The 14,531-nt window shown below is 33.3% G+C and overlaps 1 protein-coding gene across 2 annotated transcripts in view; it reads left to right on the top strand.

The window, feature by feature from the left end:
* The window catches only part of LOC118181479 (MPN domain-containing protein), a 101,227-nt gene that overhangs the window by 73,065 nt on the left and 13,631 nt on the right, over positions 1-14,531 (top strand). The window contains exon 14 of one of the 2 annotated variants that reach the window (XM_035350627.2): positions 50-200. The exons of the other annotated variant lie outside the window; for it this stretch is intronic. Coding sequence (XP_035206518.1) covers positions 50-112 — 63 coding nt within the window. The 3' untranslated portion in view covers positions 113-200. Of the gene's footprint in view, positions 1-49; positions 201-14,531 lie in introns of those variants that run through there. 2 annotated transcript variants of the gene reach the window in all.

Here is a 14,531-nt window from a genome sequence, read left to right as displayed (position 1 = left end):
ATAAACTTAAAAAGTTTTTTTTTTTTTTTTTTTTTACTTGCTTTTCTAGATATTTAGCAATGCATTTCTACTCCAGAACTGGGAATTTGGAATGATTTTTCTGTCCCTTTAAAATTACTTCATTTTTATCCTTGAGTGCATTTATTTCTGTTTCCAAAAAACTAAATAGCACCTGAGTGAATTTTTTTATCATAATTTAGCCATTTTAGTGCTGAAAAAAATGTCTTTTATATTATTTTAAAAACAAAACTGTTTGTTACAAGAGAATTGGATTTAAGGATTCAAATAATAACATACCTCTCGAAGACACAAATAAGGGACCAAAGAGCAGCTCATAGGCTGTGTGACTGCATGGGAATTATCCTGATTTTCACCTCTTGTAACATGAATATGAACAGTTTCACTTTGTCCTCCAAAAATTCCTCCTCTAGGCAGATCCCCTCATGTACACTGTGTGATTAAGAATAAGTTTACAAAAAGAAAGCAGACTATAATACTTATGTATTTTATATAACACTTTGAAATGGAAGAAATGCCGTCCATGTGACTACCCAGCATTATATGCACATATCACTCAAGGCCCTGTAGCAATGAAAAAAAGAAGAAGAAGAATAGAGCACATAAATCACATATTTGCAAGGTTCGTTACCATAGCAACCGCACAATAGAAATTTTTTGGGTAACAAAAAATACTAAACATAGCCCCCCGGCCTTTAAGCCTTCTGAGGGTTAATACTTAAGAGAAATAGTTAAAGCACACATAATAACATTAACAAAAAAATTAACTGAAAATTAAACTAAAATTAAAGTTCAATGATATGAGAAAAGTCAGTGTTGATAGTTCAAATTAGTCATGATTGGGGGATAAGACACAATTTAGTAACAGCTCGTTTGAAATCACCTGTGGCTGTATGGACTTAGCCACTCAAACTTTTTTATCATTGCCTAGATGAATTAAGGCAATTCTTCCAATTTTCCATTGGTTTGGAGGCAGTTGTTCGTTTTTGATCAGAACTAAATTACCACATTTTAGATTTGAAGATGCACAAAACCACTTAGCACATTATTGAAGGGTTGTTAAATATTCTGCACAACATCGTTTTTAAAAATGTTGCACAGTCTGTTGAACTAGAGACCAGCGTATAAGTCTTGAAGATTTTGCATCACTCGAGTCAGATTCAGAAATGGCAAGCAAAGGGGCTCCAATCAGAAAATGACCTGGAGTCAATGCACTAAAGTCGTTTGGATCACTAGACATCATACATAGGAGATGGGAATTCATACACGCTTCCACTTGTGTAAGCACTGTTAAAAATTCCTTGTAAGTTAAAAGTGTGAATCTTTTCTACTTGTTTAAGATGAAATTTCATGAACTTCACATTAGATTCCCACAAGCCACCGAAGTGAGGAGATTTCAGAGGATTAAATAACCAAGTTATATCTTCTGAGGTAATGTAGTTACATACTTCCTTGCTTTTCTCAATGCAAGCTGCATTTTTATAAATCTCCTTCAGTTCCTTACTAGCACCTTTGAAGTTAGTCGCACAGTCACTCAAAATTTCAGATGGTTTGCATCGTCTTTTTAGAGCTGCTAAAAATGTTGAAGTTGATAGATCACTGACTAACTTCAAATGTACAGCTTTTGTTGAGACACAAAAACGGATACATAACACTTGAAAGTTTTAGCTCTTCTTCCAACTTGGAACTTAATTGAATATGGACCATCATAACTAACACCAGTGACAGCAAAATGTCTATATGGTTGAACTCTTTGTGAGGGTGAATCGCCCATTATCGGGGTCAGAGTCTTGCCTCGATTTCTAATACAAAGAATACATCTGTGAATTATCTTTTTCACTACGCTTCTCACCGAAAGAATCCGAAACTGCATTCATAAAGTGCTTATCAATAACTCTTGACTAGCATGTAAATAATTGACATGGTAAAGAGTTACGATGAAATTAGTGACATGGCCTTCCTTTGGAAGCAAAATAGGATGTTTGCGATTTTCAAGAACGTTTGCATGTTTTAAGCAGTCGCCTACTTGAATGACGCCTTCTTCATCAAGGAAGGAAGTTAATTGTATTACTCGATAGCTCACACTTTTTAATTCTCTCGATATTTTTAAACAAGAGAGCTCTTGAGGAAAATAAAATTCTTGGAAATTTTTTATCACTGTTTTTGTAGCCAATCGAAGCTCATCGGTTGTCATAAAAACCTCTCAAACGATTTTCAGAGGAGTTTCGACAGTTGTAAATGAATCTTGGGCATAAAGCAACTATACGACGTAATTTTGTCAAAGATGAATACCATTTATAAATGTCATTTTCCTTTACTGTACAAGATACTGAAATGGCATTTTTTTCTCTCTTCTCTACGAAGTCCTTCATAATCTACATCAGCACAAAGATGTTCGCTGTCGGGACATTTTTTGAAATCTTGTGAATATAATCAAATAGGTCCCTCGCTCACAATTCAGAAATTTGGCTGGAAACATTCCTCTTGTACCTGAATCAGCTGGGTTCAGCTTTCCATTGATATAGTTTCACCTTAGATTATGAATTGTGTTCTGTATTTTGGCAACACAGTTTGCAACAAAGGGAACCCAATGGTATGGTTCTGTAGACATCCAGGACAGTACAATAGTTGAATCTGTCCAGGCCAAAACATTACTTATAAGAAATTCTAAATGTTCTAACACTGCTTTAAGTAAATTCACTAACAAAACTGCGGTGCATAACTCTAATTGTGGTAGTGATTGCACCTTCAGAGGAGCAACTCTCGTTTTATGTTAAGTGTGAGACTTTAATTTCCAAATTACGTGACACTGAATGCAAATAAATTGCTGCACATTAGCCTTTCTCGGAGGCATCACAAAAAGCACAAATATCAATTTAGTTTACGTCAGGAATCAAAACAAATCTTGGTAATTTTAAAGTTGAATAAGATGTAAATACCTTCAAAAACTCTTCCATTTGTTAGCAATCTCATCACTAACAGGCTCATCCCATGATAAACAGAGTTTCCACATGTCTCGTGTCAAGACCTTGACATAAATAATACAAGGAGCTAGCCAACCCAATTGGTCAAATATTTTCGCTAAATCAGAAAGGATATCTCTTTTAGTGTATTTAAACTTTTCTCCAAAAATAAACACGGAAAAGTTAAAGTAGTCTTCTCGGGGATTCCAATTAATTCCTAAAACTTTGATTGAGCTATCGTCTTGAATTGTCATTGCCTCAGGATCATTTCTCGACTTCTTGGGTATATTCTCTAACACTGGCAAGTCATTGGATGACCATTTATGCAGATGAAATCCTCCATGTTGATTTACTACAGTTTTGCACTCTTCAGTGTTGCGCACCTTCCAAACAATCATCTACAAGAAAGTTTTGAAGTACAGCCTTCAAATCTAAAAGATAGTTATTCTGCTCATCGTATGCAAGTTGGTACAAACAGCGAGTAACCAAATACAGAGCGGAGGCAGTGCTATATGTGACAGTTTTAAGTCGAAATTCCTTTGAAAGTCTCTATCCTCTTCATTAACTAGAATTTATCTATACATTTTCATGATATCAGCTGTGACAACTACTGGGTAACATCTGAATTTGATCAAAACTGGAAACAGCTTTTCTTGTTTTCTAGGACCTGTCATCAATATGTCCTTAAGAGATAATCCTGATGAAGACTTACAAGTAGCATTAAAAACCACATGTATTTTGCTTGTAGAGCTAAATTCCTTAATTACTGCATGATGTGGCATGTGGTATGCCTGACTTGGGGACTCTGTACTACGAACTGGTTTCATGTGCCTGAGATTCAAGTAGTCCTTCATGAATTGTTTATACATCTCCTATGTATCAGGGGATCTTCTCTCTAAAGATTTAAATCTTTGTAAAGCAAGATCTTTAGAATTACTCAACTTTGAAGGGTAATCTTTGAATGGAAGTTTCACTACATAATGACCATTTTGATCTTGGAAGTGTGTTGTTTTAAAGAATTCTTCACATTCTTGATCTTCACTATTTTTATTTTCAGAAATGGAGTCTAAAGACCAAAATCTTTCAATTAATTCGTTTGTATTCAACTGAAGATTATTCACTATATAAGTGGTAGTTAGATTTGAACCATCAGTAATAGTGTTCTTAGATATGATCCAAACCAACTGAGAACAAATTGCAAAGGGTAATGATTGTCCTCTCTTTATGATGTCTCCCTTAAAGAATAGTAAAAAATACATTTACACCTAACAAAATATCAATAGGTTTATCTTTCATAGAACATACGATCAGCCAAGACTAAATCATCTGGAGTTATCTTTGGAATCACGAATGCATATGTTCAAAATTTGGAGTTTGACTCAAAGTGCGGGGTAAAGATCAATTCCACTTCTTCACTTGTTACAGTGTTGTACGAACTAATTTGATTTTTTTTGTTAAGTCTACCTAACTTGAATACTCTTCACTTATGAAGCTGGCTTCACTGCCACAGTCTAGTAGAACCCTGCTAGGGATGGCTTTACCATTGGAATCACCAACTTTAATGACAGCAGTACACAGTAAAATATGTTTTGCTTTACCTTTAGAACTAAATTGTCCTGTGCATGTTGTGGCATTTGAACAACTTCATTCTTTGGTAAGAACACACTTCAGCACTGGGGGAGAGTAAGGACGTTTGTTTTGGTTTCTCATTTTCACTAGTTTTGGGATTTCGATCAAAATGAAGAACAGTATGATGAACAGTATGACTTACACGTCATACATTTATGTAAACTACGATAATTTTTCACTAAATGAGGCTGAGAAGATAAACAATTAAAACAAAGTTTGTTTTTCTTAACAAATTCAATTCTTTTTTGGACAGTTAAGTTTGAAAACCTACCACATTTGTGAAGAAAATTATCTTCCTTGCAGATTATGCAACTGTTTTTACTCGACATTAAAGAAGTTACTTTAGAAGTAGAAAATTTCCTAAAATCTTTAGATTGGTCTCTGCTATTCTGAAGTTAATAGCGTGGTCTTTCAGAAATTCGAGTAAATTATCTAAAGTACCTAATTCATCTTTTTTCAAGGTTCTTTCCCACCAAAGTTTTATGTTTTTATCTAATTTCTCAGTTATCAGATAAACAAAAAGAACATCAAAAAGATCAGAAACTTGTAGCTGAAGAGTTCTCAAGGAAGGTACACATTCATTCACTACATCAACACAATGTAAAATAGCTTGAACTGAATCAGAAACATTTGGCAAATTAAATGTTTTATGGATTAATGCATTAGTTAATTCTCTTTTACTAGGATAACATTCATGTAAAAGTTGCAAGGCGATATCATAATTAGCATCAGAAATTGGAATAGACTCAATAATAGAGAGCCTTTTTTTTTTTTACTAGAAGCCTTTAAATATTGAAACTTCTGACATGTAGAAATATTCGGATTGTTATCTATACTTGCCTTTAAAAGATCATAAAAACTGATCCACTCTTCTATATTTTCCCCTGTAAAGGAAGTAAGTTCTAATTTTGGTAATCGAACGTCAGATAGATTTACTTTTGCTACACTAATTGTTTCGATAACAGAAGCACTGGAAAGTTTCTGTAACTTTTTATTTATAGTAATCCATAATTCATCTAAAGTTTTTTGTATTGTTTTTTGTTCCGTAATGAATGTATCACAATCTTTTTCGGGACACAACAAAAAAATTTCCTCGAAATAGAGCAAAGTTCACTGTTAAAAGCATTTAGTTTTGTTTCAAACAATGTTACCTCTAAAATTTCTGCTTGTTATAAATTCAAATTTACCCTGCCTTTAAACATTGTTATATTGCTTTTTAGAACTTTCTTTTCAGTTAAAACTGGTTTCAAGTCAGCCATTATGAATAACAATAAATACTATAATAAATACTAACTTTATCAAAGTAAGAAAATGCAATTGTTTATTTAAAAATGTTTCTATTCAAATGTTATAGAATGGAGTCAGATTTAATTTAAAGGCGAGAACGACTGAATGAAATAATATTCAGGTAGATTCAATGCAACACGGACTGTAATATTTATTTATTTTTTACATAACACTTTGAAATAGAAGAAATGCCGTCCACGTGAAGACACAGCATTATATGCACACAATCACTCAAAGCACTGTAGCAATAATTTAAAAAAAAAAAAAAAAAAAAAAAAAAAACCATAAATCACATACTTGCCAGGTTTGTTACCTTAGCAACCATAGTTCAATCATGAGGCAGTAGCGCCATCTATTGTTGCAAAGACACACTAGAAATTTGTTAAGTAACAAAAAATACTAAACACTGCACCAAAAAAAAAGGGGGGGACAGTTCAATATCTCCTGTTCTATTGGGGTGATTGACAAAATTCAACTTGTGCTTTTCATGTCTCAAAAGCGCAACTTAGAATATACATTAAATGTATATATAGCATTGTTCTACTATAGGTATTGATGCATAATTGAACTTTTTCTGAAATGAAATGCCATTTTTTTACCATATTTCGATTTTATGGCTCACATTATGAAAAACTGCGAAGTCATGTAAAAATTGCCTGAGTAATTTTTAAAAAATTAGCTCTCAAAATTTTAGCTCCTCAATGTTAATTGAATTTGATATATATTTATTAATATCTCTTTTTTATTAAACTTACTTGATTCTTCTTTTCATATTTTGAAATTTAGGTTTATTCCAAACAAAATCCACCAATTTTTTATGATTTATTTTGAAAATTTGTATTTTTAAATTTTTATAAATTTTTCAGAAAAACTTTTTGTACTGTAACATTTATAAAATATTATATTAACTGTCAAGAATTGCAAGATATCTTAGTTCAAAAAACACTAATTCGAATCACACATATCATCAAGATACATGAACACTACAAATCAGGTTTCTAAACTCCCAAGTTTATTCATGTCTAACACACATTCAACTGGTGGTGCCAGATCCAAGAACAAGAAGTATACATCATGAAAAATTTATGCCCTCTTTGGCAATTAAAATATATTTTTCCACATAAAATTTCTTATACACTGGGCCCAGCTGAACTGTAGTTCAGAACAATCAAGATTATCAGTGTTACATGAACATTTTCAAGAATCATTATGCATTTCAATACAAATTCAAGTTTTGTAATAAAGAAATGTCACAGAAATATCAAGAACATGTAAAACTTACCATATGTTTCAAGAATATCAAGTAAATTTCATCAAGAATTATTATTATAACATTCCTGTTCAAGCATCAGGATTTAAATCAAGAATTTATATAACTCAAGATAATATTAAACAAATGATTTCAATATCAAGATTATCATAATTCAACTAAAATACTAACATTATTACAAGAAACCTGTCTTTTTTTTTTTTCAGAATTAAATTAAATTTTTAAATACACATAAATTTCTACAACCTTAAAATTTTCTAATATATACATTTCTTTAAATATTAAATATGCAGTACTTTAAATAGCAATTAAATAAAATAGATACAACATTAGTAGCATTACGATTACAATTTCAGTAAGGAAATATACTGTCACACAATATTAATACTCTTAGCACTCTAACTCTAGATGGAGGTAATAGTGCTATGACTGGTCGCATCGGTCAGGAATTATAACGCTAACACAGTACACAGTTTCTTATAACACGTTTCACATTTTGTCTGGATCTAATTATCAAATACTTTTCACGGAGGAACATGAGAGTACTAGCTACACCTGTATGAAGAACTCGTTCATGTGCATCACTTACTAGAAGATCTGTAAAATGAGTTTTTGAAGGAATAATTATAGGATGCTTTTCATGAAAACTTAAAGTTGATTTTTGTAGTCTTCCTCCTACTAACAAAACTCTTTTCCCACTTAGAAAAGGATTTAGTTCATAAATGTTTGAGTGTTTTGAGATCAATTGTCCCGACTTTAAACTATTAATTTCATCAGAAAAATGTTCATATTGAACTTCTTTTATCAAATATAATTCTGCGGCAAAAAGTTCTTCCGCTATCAAGGGTCCGGTTTTCTTGTCAGTTTTATTTGTCAGATTGTAAATAAACCTAAATATCCATGCAGTTACTCTAATAGCTCTAATTAATTTACTATAATTTTCAAGATTCAACAGAGAATTAGATTTTTCTGCAATAGACGGTAGTATTGTCGTATCATTTATACACTTTTTTGTGCTCTAATTCAGCATCAGAAAACTCTGTTGTCACGATAAATTTACTAGGCCAAGCACTCACTGATTCAACTAACCAGTCTGGTCCAGACTGCCATAATCTTGAAGACAACAAATATTCGGCTGAACATCCTCGAGATAAAATGTCTGCTGGATTGGACTTCCCATTACAATGTCTCCAGTTATTTGAGCGAGTTAATGATTGCATTTCAGATACTCGATTTTTTACAAACATTTTCCATCGTTATCCAGTATGAATCCAGTGAACCACTATCATACTCTCAGTCCACAGATAAATATTTTCTTCATGAATTGAAAACAGCTCTTTTAAATGTTTAGCAAGTCTTGCTGATGTTAATGCTCCTAGCAACTCTAACCTTGGAAGTGTGAGTTTTTGTTTTATTGGCGCAATTCTAGATTTTGCCATAATGAATGCTACCTGTCCTTCTTCAACTGACCTAAAATATGCAACTGAACCATACGCTTTAATACATGCATCACAAAATAAATGAAGTTCGATATCCTTATTTTGATTCAATTTGCCGGGGAAATATTCTCGAGAAATTTCAAATTTCTTTAACTTTTCAATTTCACCGCTCCACTCGGACCACAACTGCTTACATTCAGTTGGAACTTCGTCAAATTCTAAACCCAACTGCCAAAGGTTTTGCATTATCAATTTTGCACGTAATACAAATGGCGCCAAGAAACCTATTGGATCAAAAATAGTAGAAGTCACCTTTAATATATTTCTTTTTGTGGTTTTTCTACAACTATTTAATGTTTCGCACAAGTTGTCTATGTTCAAGAAAATTACATCTTTACTCGTACACCAGTTAAGCCCTAATACTTTTAAAGAACTATTTAGTTCATTTTCTGATTTAATTATTCCACAATCATCCCAAAGTTTCTTTAGTTTCTCGGAATTTGTATTAAACTGACGCAAATTCATTCCGGCATCTTTAAGCACGCAATAGGCTCCAGTACTTAACTTAAAAGCCTGTTCCACAGAATCTGCACCATAGAAAACATCATTTACGTAGATCGAACGGTTCAACATCTCAAAAATATCTGGATTTTCTAACTCTATTTTCTTTATATGCTTTTTTATAGTGCACGCCAGAATGAAAGGGCTACATGATACACCGAAAGGAACGCGAGTCATTCTATAATGTTTCAAATTGTAATTATTATCAAAGTTTAAAAACCGTAATACATCTCTATCAATTTCAGATATTCCAATCTGGAGAAGGCCTTTTCAATGTCTGCTGAGAACGCATGTTTGTATTGCCTGAACCGCAATATCAAGTCCAAAACAGAAGGATTCAAATTTGGGCCAGGCATCAAACAATTGTTCAGAGATACCCCATTACACTTCGAAGATGCGTCAAACACGATACGGACTTTAGTTTTTGATACATTTTTTCTTACAACTGGAGCATGTGGCATGTAATACACTTTACTACTATCACAACTTTCAATTTCGCACTCTTCAATTAATTCATTTTTTAACTGTTCGTTTATTATGCTATCATAATTCGCATTAAGCCATTCATCAATTTTTAGTTTATTAACCAAAGATACTAGACATCGCTTGGAATTTTCTAAATTATTACACAAGTTTGCATGATGTGATTTCCATAACAAACGAGCTACATATCTACCATTAGTAAAATGCAATTCTTTTTCAAATTTCTCAATGACTGATTTATCGTCAGGATTCTCATTCTCCTCTAAACCCAAATGGTCTAGACTCCAAAACCTTCGCAAACAGTCATTAACTGAATTATTATCTTCCTTCAAGCAATGAGAAGCACTAGTTGTAAAAATACAGGCACTAGACTGATCACCTTCTAAAGATCCAACTAAGGACCAACCAAATATAGAAGACACCACAAATAATTTATTAGTTACTCTTTTCTTTTCACCTGTTTGCACTTCCAAACATGAATCAGATCCTAACAATATTTTTATTTCAGCTGCTTCACCACTATCGGCTAATTTTAGATTTTCTGATTTTAATATTTCTAAAATGTTTTTGAAGGGAATTTTTATAATCGCTCCAGAAATTGTATCTGTAACAAGAGCTTCAATAGTGATTGAGTCATTAGGGAAATGCATACTTTTCAGGGTAATTTGAACAACATTATATTCTATTAGTCTACCTTGGCTATGCCCAAATGAATAAATATATAACCTTTCTTTCCTTAAAGTCCTTAATTTTAGTTCTTTAGCCAAATCAGATCTAATAAATGACCTCTGTGATCCACCATCAATTAAGATTTTTACTATTTGGCTTCTAGTATTATCTGTATCTGAAGCGTTAACAGTGCAACTTTGTAAATATACACCTTTATCAGCAGTTTCAGAAACAGTCTCAGAGTTAAACGACAGGGATGCAACTACATTCTGCTTAGAATCTGATACTGTAACTACTTTCTGTTTAACATCTGAAACTGCTTCCACTTTAGGAAGAATATTTTTACAAAATAGCTTATTATGATTTAAACCATTACACAACTCACAAGGTTGAAGTTTCATTTTACATCTGGAAGCTACATGACCTCTCTTAAAACATCTGTAACAACGTCCATGGTATTTTAATATCGCTCTTTTTTGCTCATTAGTTTTCTCACATTTTCCTACATCATGTGTATTTTGATTACAATAGAAACAATACGGCTTAGTCACTGTAGCTAATGCCGAAGCAGTAAGAACACTTGCCCCTTTTAAGTAATTATTTTTATTCTGCTTAACACCGTAATTTGTGTCCCTTTTCTTTGAGTTTATTATTAAATTAGAAGCTTCCCGACTCTCAACTTCCAATCTAATGAATTCGAGAAGTTCTGTTAGGCTATATTGCTGTTTAGAGTTTCTTTTTCTGTTAAACTCCAGATTCATATCGTCTGGTAAAAGTTTTAAAATAACAGGTCCTAAAAGGGTTCCGTAAGCTTCCGACACAATACCCGATGAATTTAAGCTTCTTATATTGATTTCACAGGAATCGTATAGTGTTCTTAGTGCTTTCACATTGGACGAACTCCTAACCGGTTCAAGATTCAAGAGTTTATTCATGTGCGAAGATATTGCCAAATCTGTTTGTCCAAATCTTTCTTGAATTAAACTTATAGAAGTGTCATAATTTTCATTAGATAGTGCAAACCTGGATACTGCACTTAAAGCAGGTCCTGCGAGTAAGGATTTAAGATAGGTAAACTTCTCGACCTTTGTTAACTCATTATTATTACCAACAGCATTTTCAAAGGAATTATAAAATTCCAAAAATAAACTAGGATCACCATAATATTTAGGAATTGAAATTTTAGGTAATCGAATGTTAGTTTTGTTTTCGACCTTTACGGCAGCAGTTTGGTTACCAGGCGATTCACTTTCAATGCTCACTATCTGAGAATTTAAATTAAGTTTCTTTTTAGCCTAAAAATACATAAACTTATTTTTTCATCATACTCTAACACAGTATTACATTCTTTCTCAATTTCAGACACATCCCCTTTGAAACAATCCAATGTTTTTTCATTAATTTCTTTTAACGCAGAATGTTTAGAAGTAAGTAAAAACTTTCTAGTAGCTTTCAATTTAATAATATCGTCTGCCATAATAACAACAAAAGTAATTTTTATTCTGTTACCTGGTGCAGGCTTCAAATGGTATAATTCAAATTTAGGAACTCACTTTCCTGGTGAAACACATTCACACGTATTCCGAACGTTGATCCTGCCACGTTCAGTGCAAAGGAATAATTTTTCAGTAACACAAAAAACACCGCATTCTAAATAAAAAAAATTGTTCGTGCCCCACGTTGGGTGCCAAAAATATAAAATATTGTATTAACTGTCAAGAATTGCAAGATATCTTAGTTCAAAAAACACTAACTCGAATCACACATAACATCAAGATACATGAACACTACAAATCAGGTTTCTAAACTCAAAAGTTTATTCATGTCTAACACACATTCAACTGGCGGTGCCAGATCCAAGAACAAGAAGTATACATCATGAAAAATTTACGCCCTCTTTGGTGATTAAAATATATTTCCACATAAAATTTCTTACAACATTTTTAACATCAATCTAGATATAGTAGTAGATGTATTTCAGAGCACACCTGCAAAAAATTAGAGTTTTTTTTTCCAAATTTCTCATGATATACAAGAATTTACATTTTGGTGTATTTATTATAAGCGATAATAATGAAAATATCATGTACGCACTTTGTTAAAATTATTTGAAAGTATGAACGATGACTTTTTCCCACCCTCGTGCACGAAGAAAAAAGACAAAGAAAAATAGGTTGCTATAAATTAAGAAGTTCGCCAAGTAAATTATTCTTGCTGCAAACTGAAAAAAAATTCGCGAAGATAAATTTTTGAATTTCTCCATAAATATCTCACCAAAAATTTAAAAATTTCATATCTAGACATAATTTGAGTCGTAGAATTGAAATATGAAAAAAAAAACTGTGACACTCTGATTTTGTGTCAAAATACTTATGTTAGAATAATGCTATACAGTCAAAAGTCTTTAATCTGGACATCCATAATCCGGAATGATCTATAATCCAGACTTCAAAGCTACAAACGTGTTTACGCAGAAACGCGTTTGCTAATGCGCATGTGATGTTTACGCATGCGTGTTTAAGGTGGACGGTATAAACTAATCCAAAATTATCTATTTCAGTTAATGTTGCAGATTGCATTGTTCCTTAATCTTCGAATTGGATCCGGCTTATTATTTTTTGCAGACTGTTAGAGCAATTTCATAAAAGTAAGCTTGAACTTTCGATTATGTCAAAAAGAATTTCCGATTCTGGAGCTGCCAAAGGATCTACAAAGCGAAAGCATGTTTCGATGTCCATCAAACAAAAAGTGGAATTGATGCAAAAAGTGGATAAAGGCATATCGTTTGTTTCTCTAACCATTCCGAAATCTGTTTATCAATTTCATGCTGCTCTGCGGGGGAGGGGAACGTCGCGACGGGCAATGAACTGGAAGTTGATCTGTCAGCACTATCCTTATCTTCAGGGCAGATGTTTTTATTGTATTCGGCTTATAATTCATTACTAAATGTAGTATTTCATCTTGATGTACTCTGTCTTTGATATGATTTAAATGAAATTCATTATAAATATCACGATTATACATCAAATAGTTTTCTGGTTGCAATTTTCTAATTTCGACTTTGCGTAATGTAAGCTTTACGCATGCGTGCGTTGAAAGAAATGTGTAATAAAGTAAACAAATAAATATTAAGCTTTTTTTGGTGTAAATTTTGATACCCTTTAGATCATAATTGCTCTTTATTTCATAAATTATGGTTTCATATTTTTAATTTTATAATTTCTGCATGCCATCTTAGCAGATTTAAATTCATGATCTATAATCCGGAATCGCCGAAGTCCTGACGAGTCCGGATTAAAGACTTTTGACTGTATATAAATCTAATATATATCCTAAGTCGCACTTTCGATACATAGAAAACTCAATTTGAATTTCATCAATCAGCCCAGTAGAACGTGAGATGTAGAACTGTATACTTCCCCCCGCAGTGTACCTGATCGTAGGCAGATATCCCTCCTGTACCTAATCAGTTAATCTGAAAAGTTGCCAAAAATCTGATGCATATTATACTGTTACAAAATGTAACATGCGTGGTGAGATAGCTCCCCCGCAAAGCAGTTTTAAGGTTGCCATAAAATGGTAATATAATGCAGCGTTGCCTCATTTGGTGAGAAATCGCTCATTTGGCGACAAAATAGCAGATATGCCATGCTAGAATGTTCTCGAACACCAGCCGAAAGCTATATAAACCCTGCTGGTCTGCAGTCAGTTAGTGTGCGCTTCGTTTGGCGAGCTGATAGTCAGTCATAGTGTGTGTGCCTCGTTTAGAGTGTGAGATAGTTTGTCTCAAGTCAGTCTTTGCGGAATCGATCGAGTTGACAGGTCGGGCAGCGAGTGCTGAGTGGGTCATCGAGTGCACCGAAGGAGTCTCATAGTGTATCGTGGTTAGTGCATCATCGAGAAAGCGTGTTGAGTTCCGGAGAACGACTGAACCGCAGAGTCAGGAGCCGTGCTTTGTGTGTTGTCGAGTGCATAGGGAGTTGTAGCATGGAGAGTCTCGAGAGTACGTGGAGTTCCGAGAACGACCAGGCAGAGTCAGGAGCTATACTCTAGTGCTTTGCCATGAAGCTGTCTCCACCATGACAGCCTGATAACCTGGAGGCTGTGTCGCTGATCGTATCAGCCTGTTTATAGTAGTTCATTGATGACTGTAAAAGTGTGTTTTGGAGCTGTCCTGACAGTACTGGTCAATAAAGTGTGTTTCAATACTTC

The sequence above is a fragment of the Stegodyphus dumicola genome, chromosome 3 (assembly GCF_044657685.1).
Source record: "Stegodyphus dumicola isolate Sdum_Otavi_A_Nest chromosome 3, ASM4465768v1".
In the NCBI taxonomy this organism is placed as follows: domain Eukaryota; kingdom Metazoa; phylum Arthropoda; class Arachnida; order Araneae; family Eresidae; genus Stegodyphus; species Stegodyphus dumicola.
This window is presented reverse-complemented; position numbering and strand designations above follow the sequence as displayed.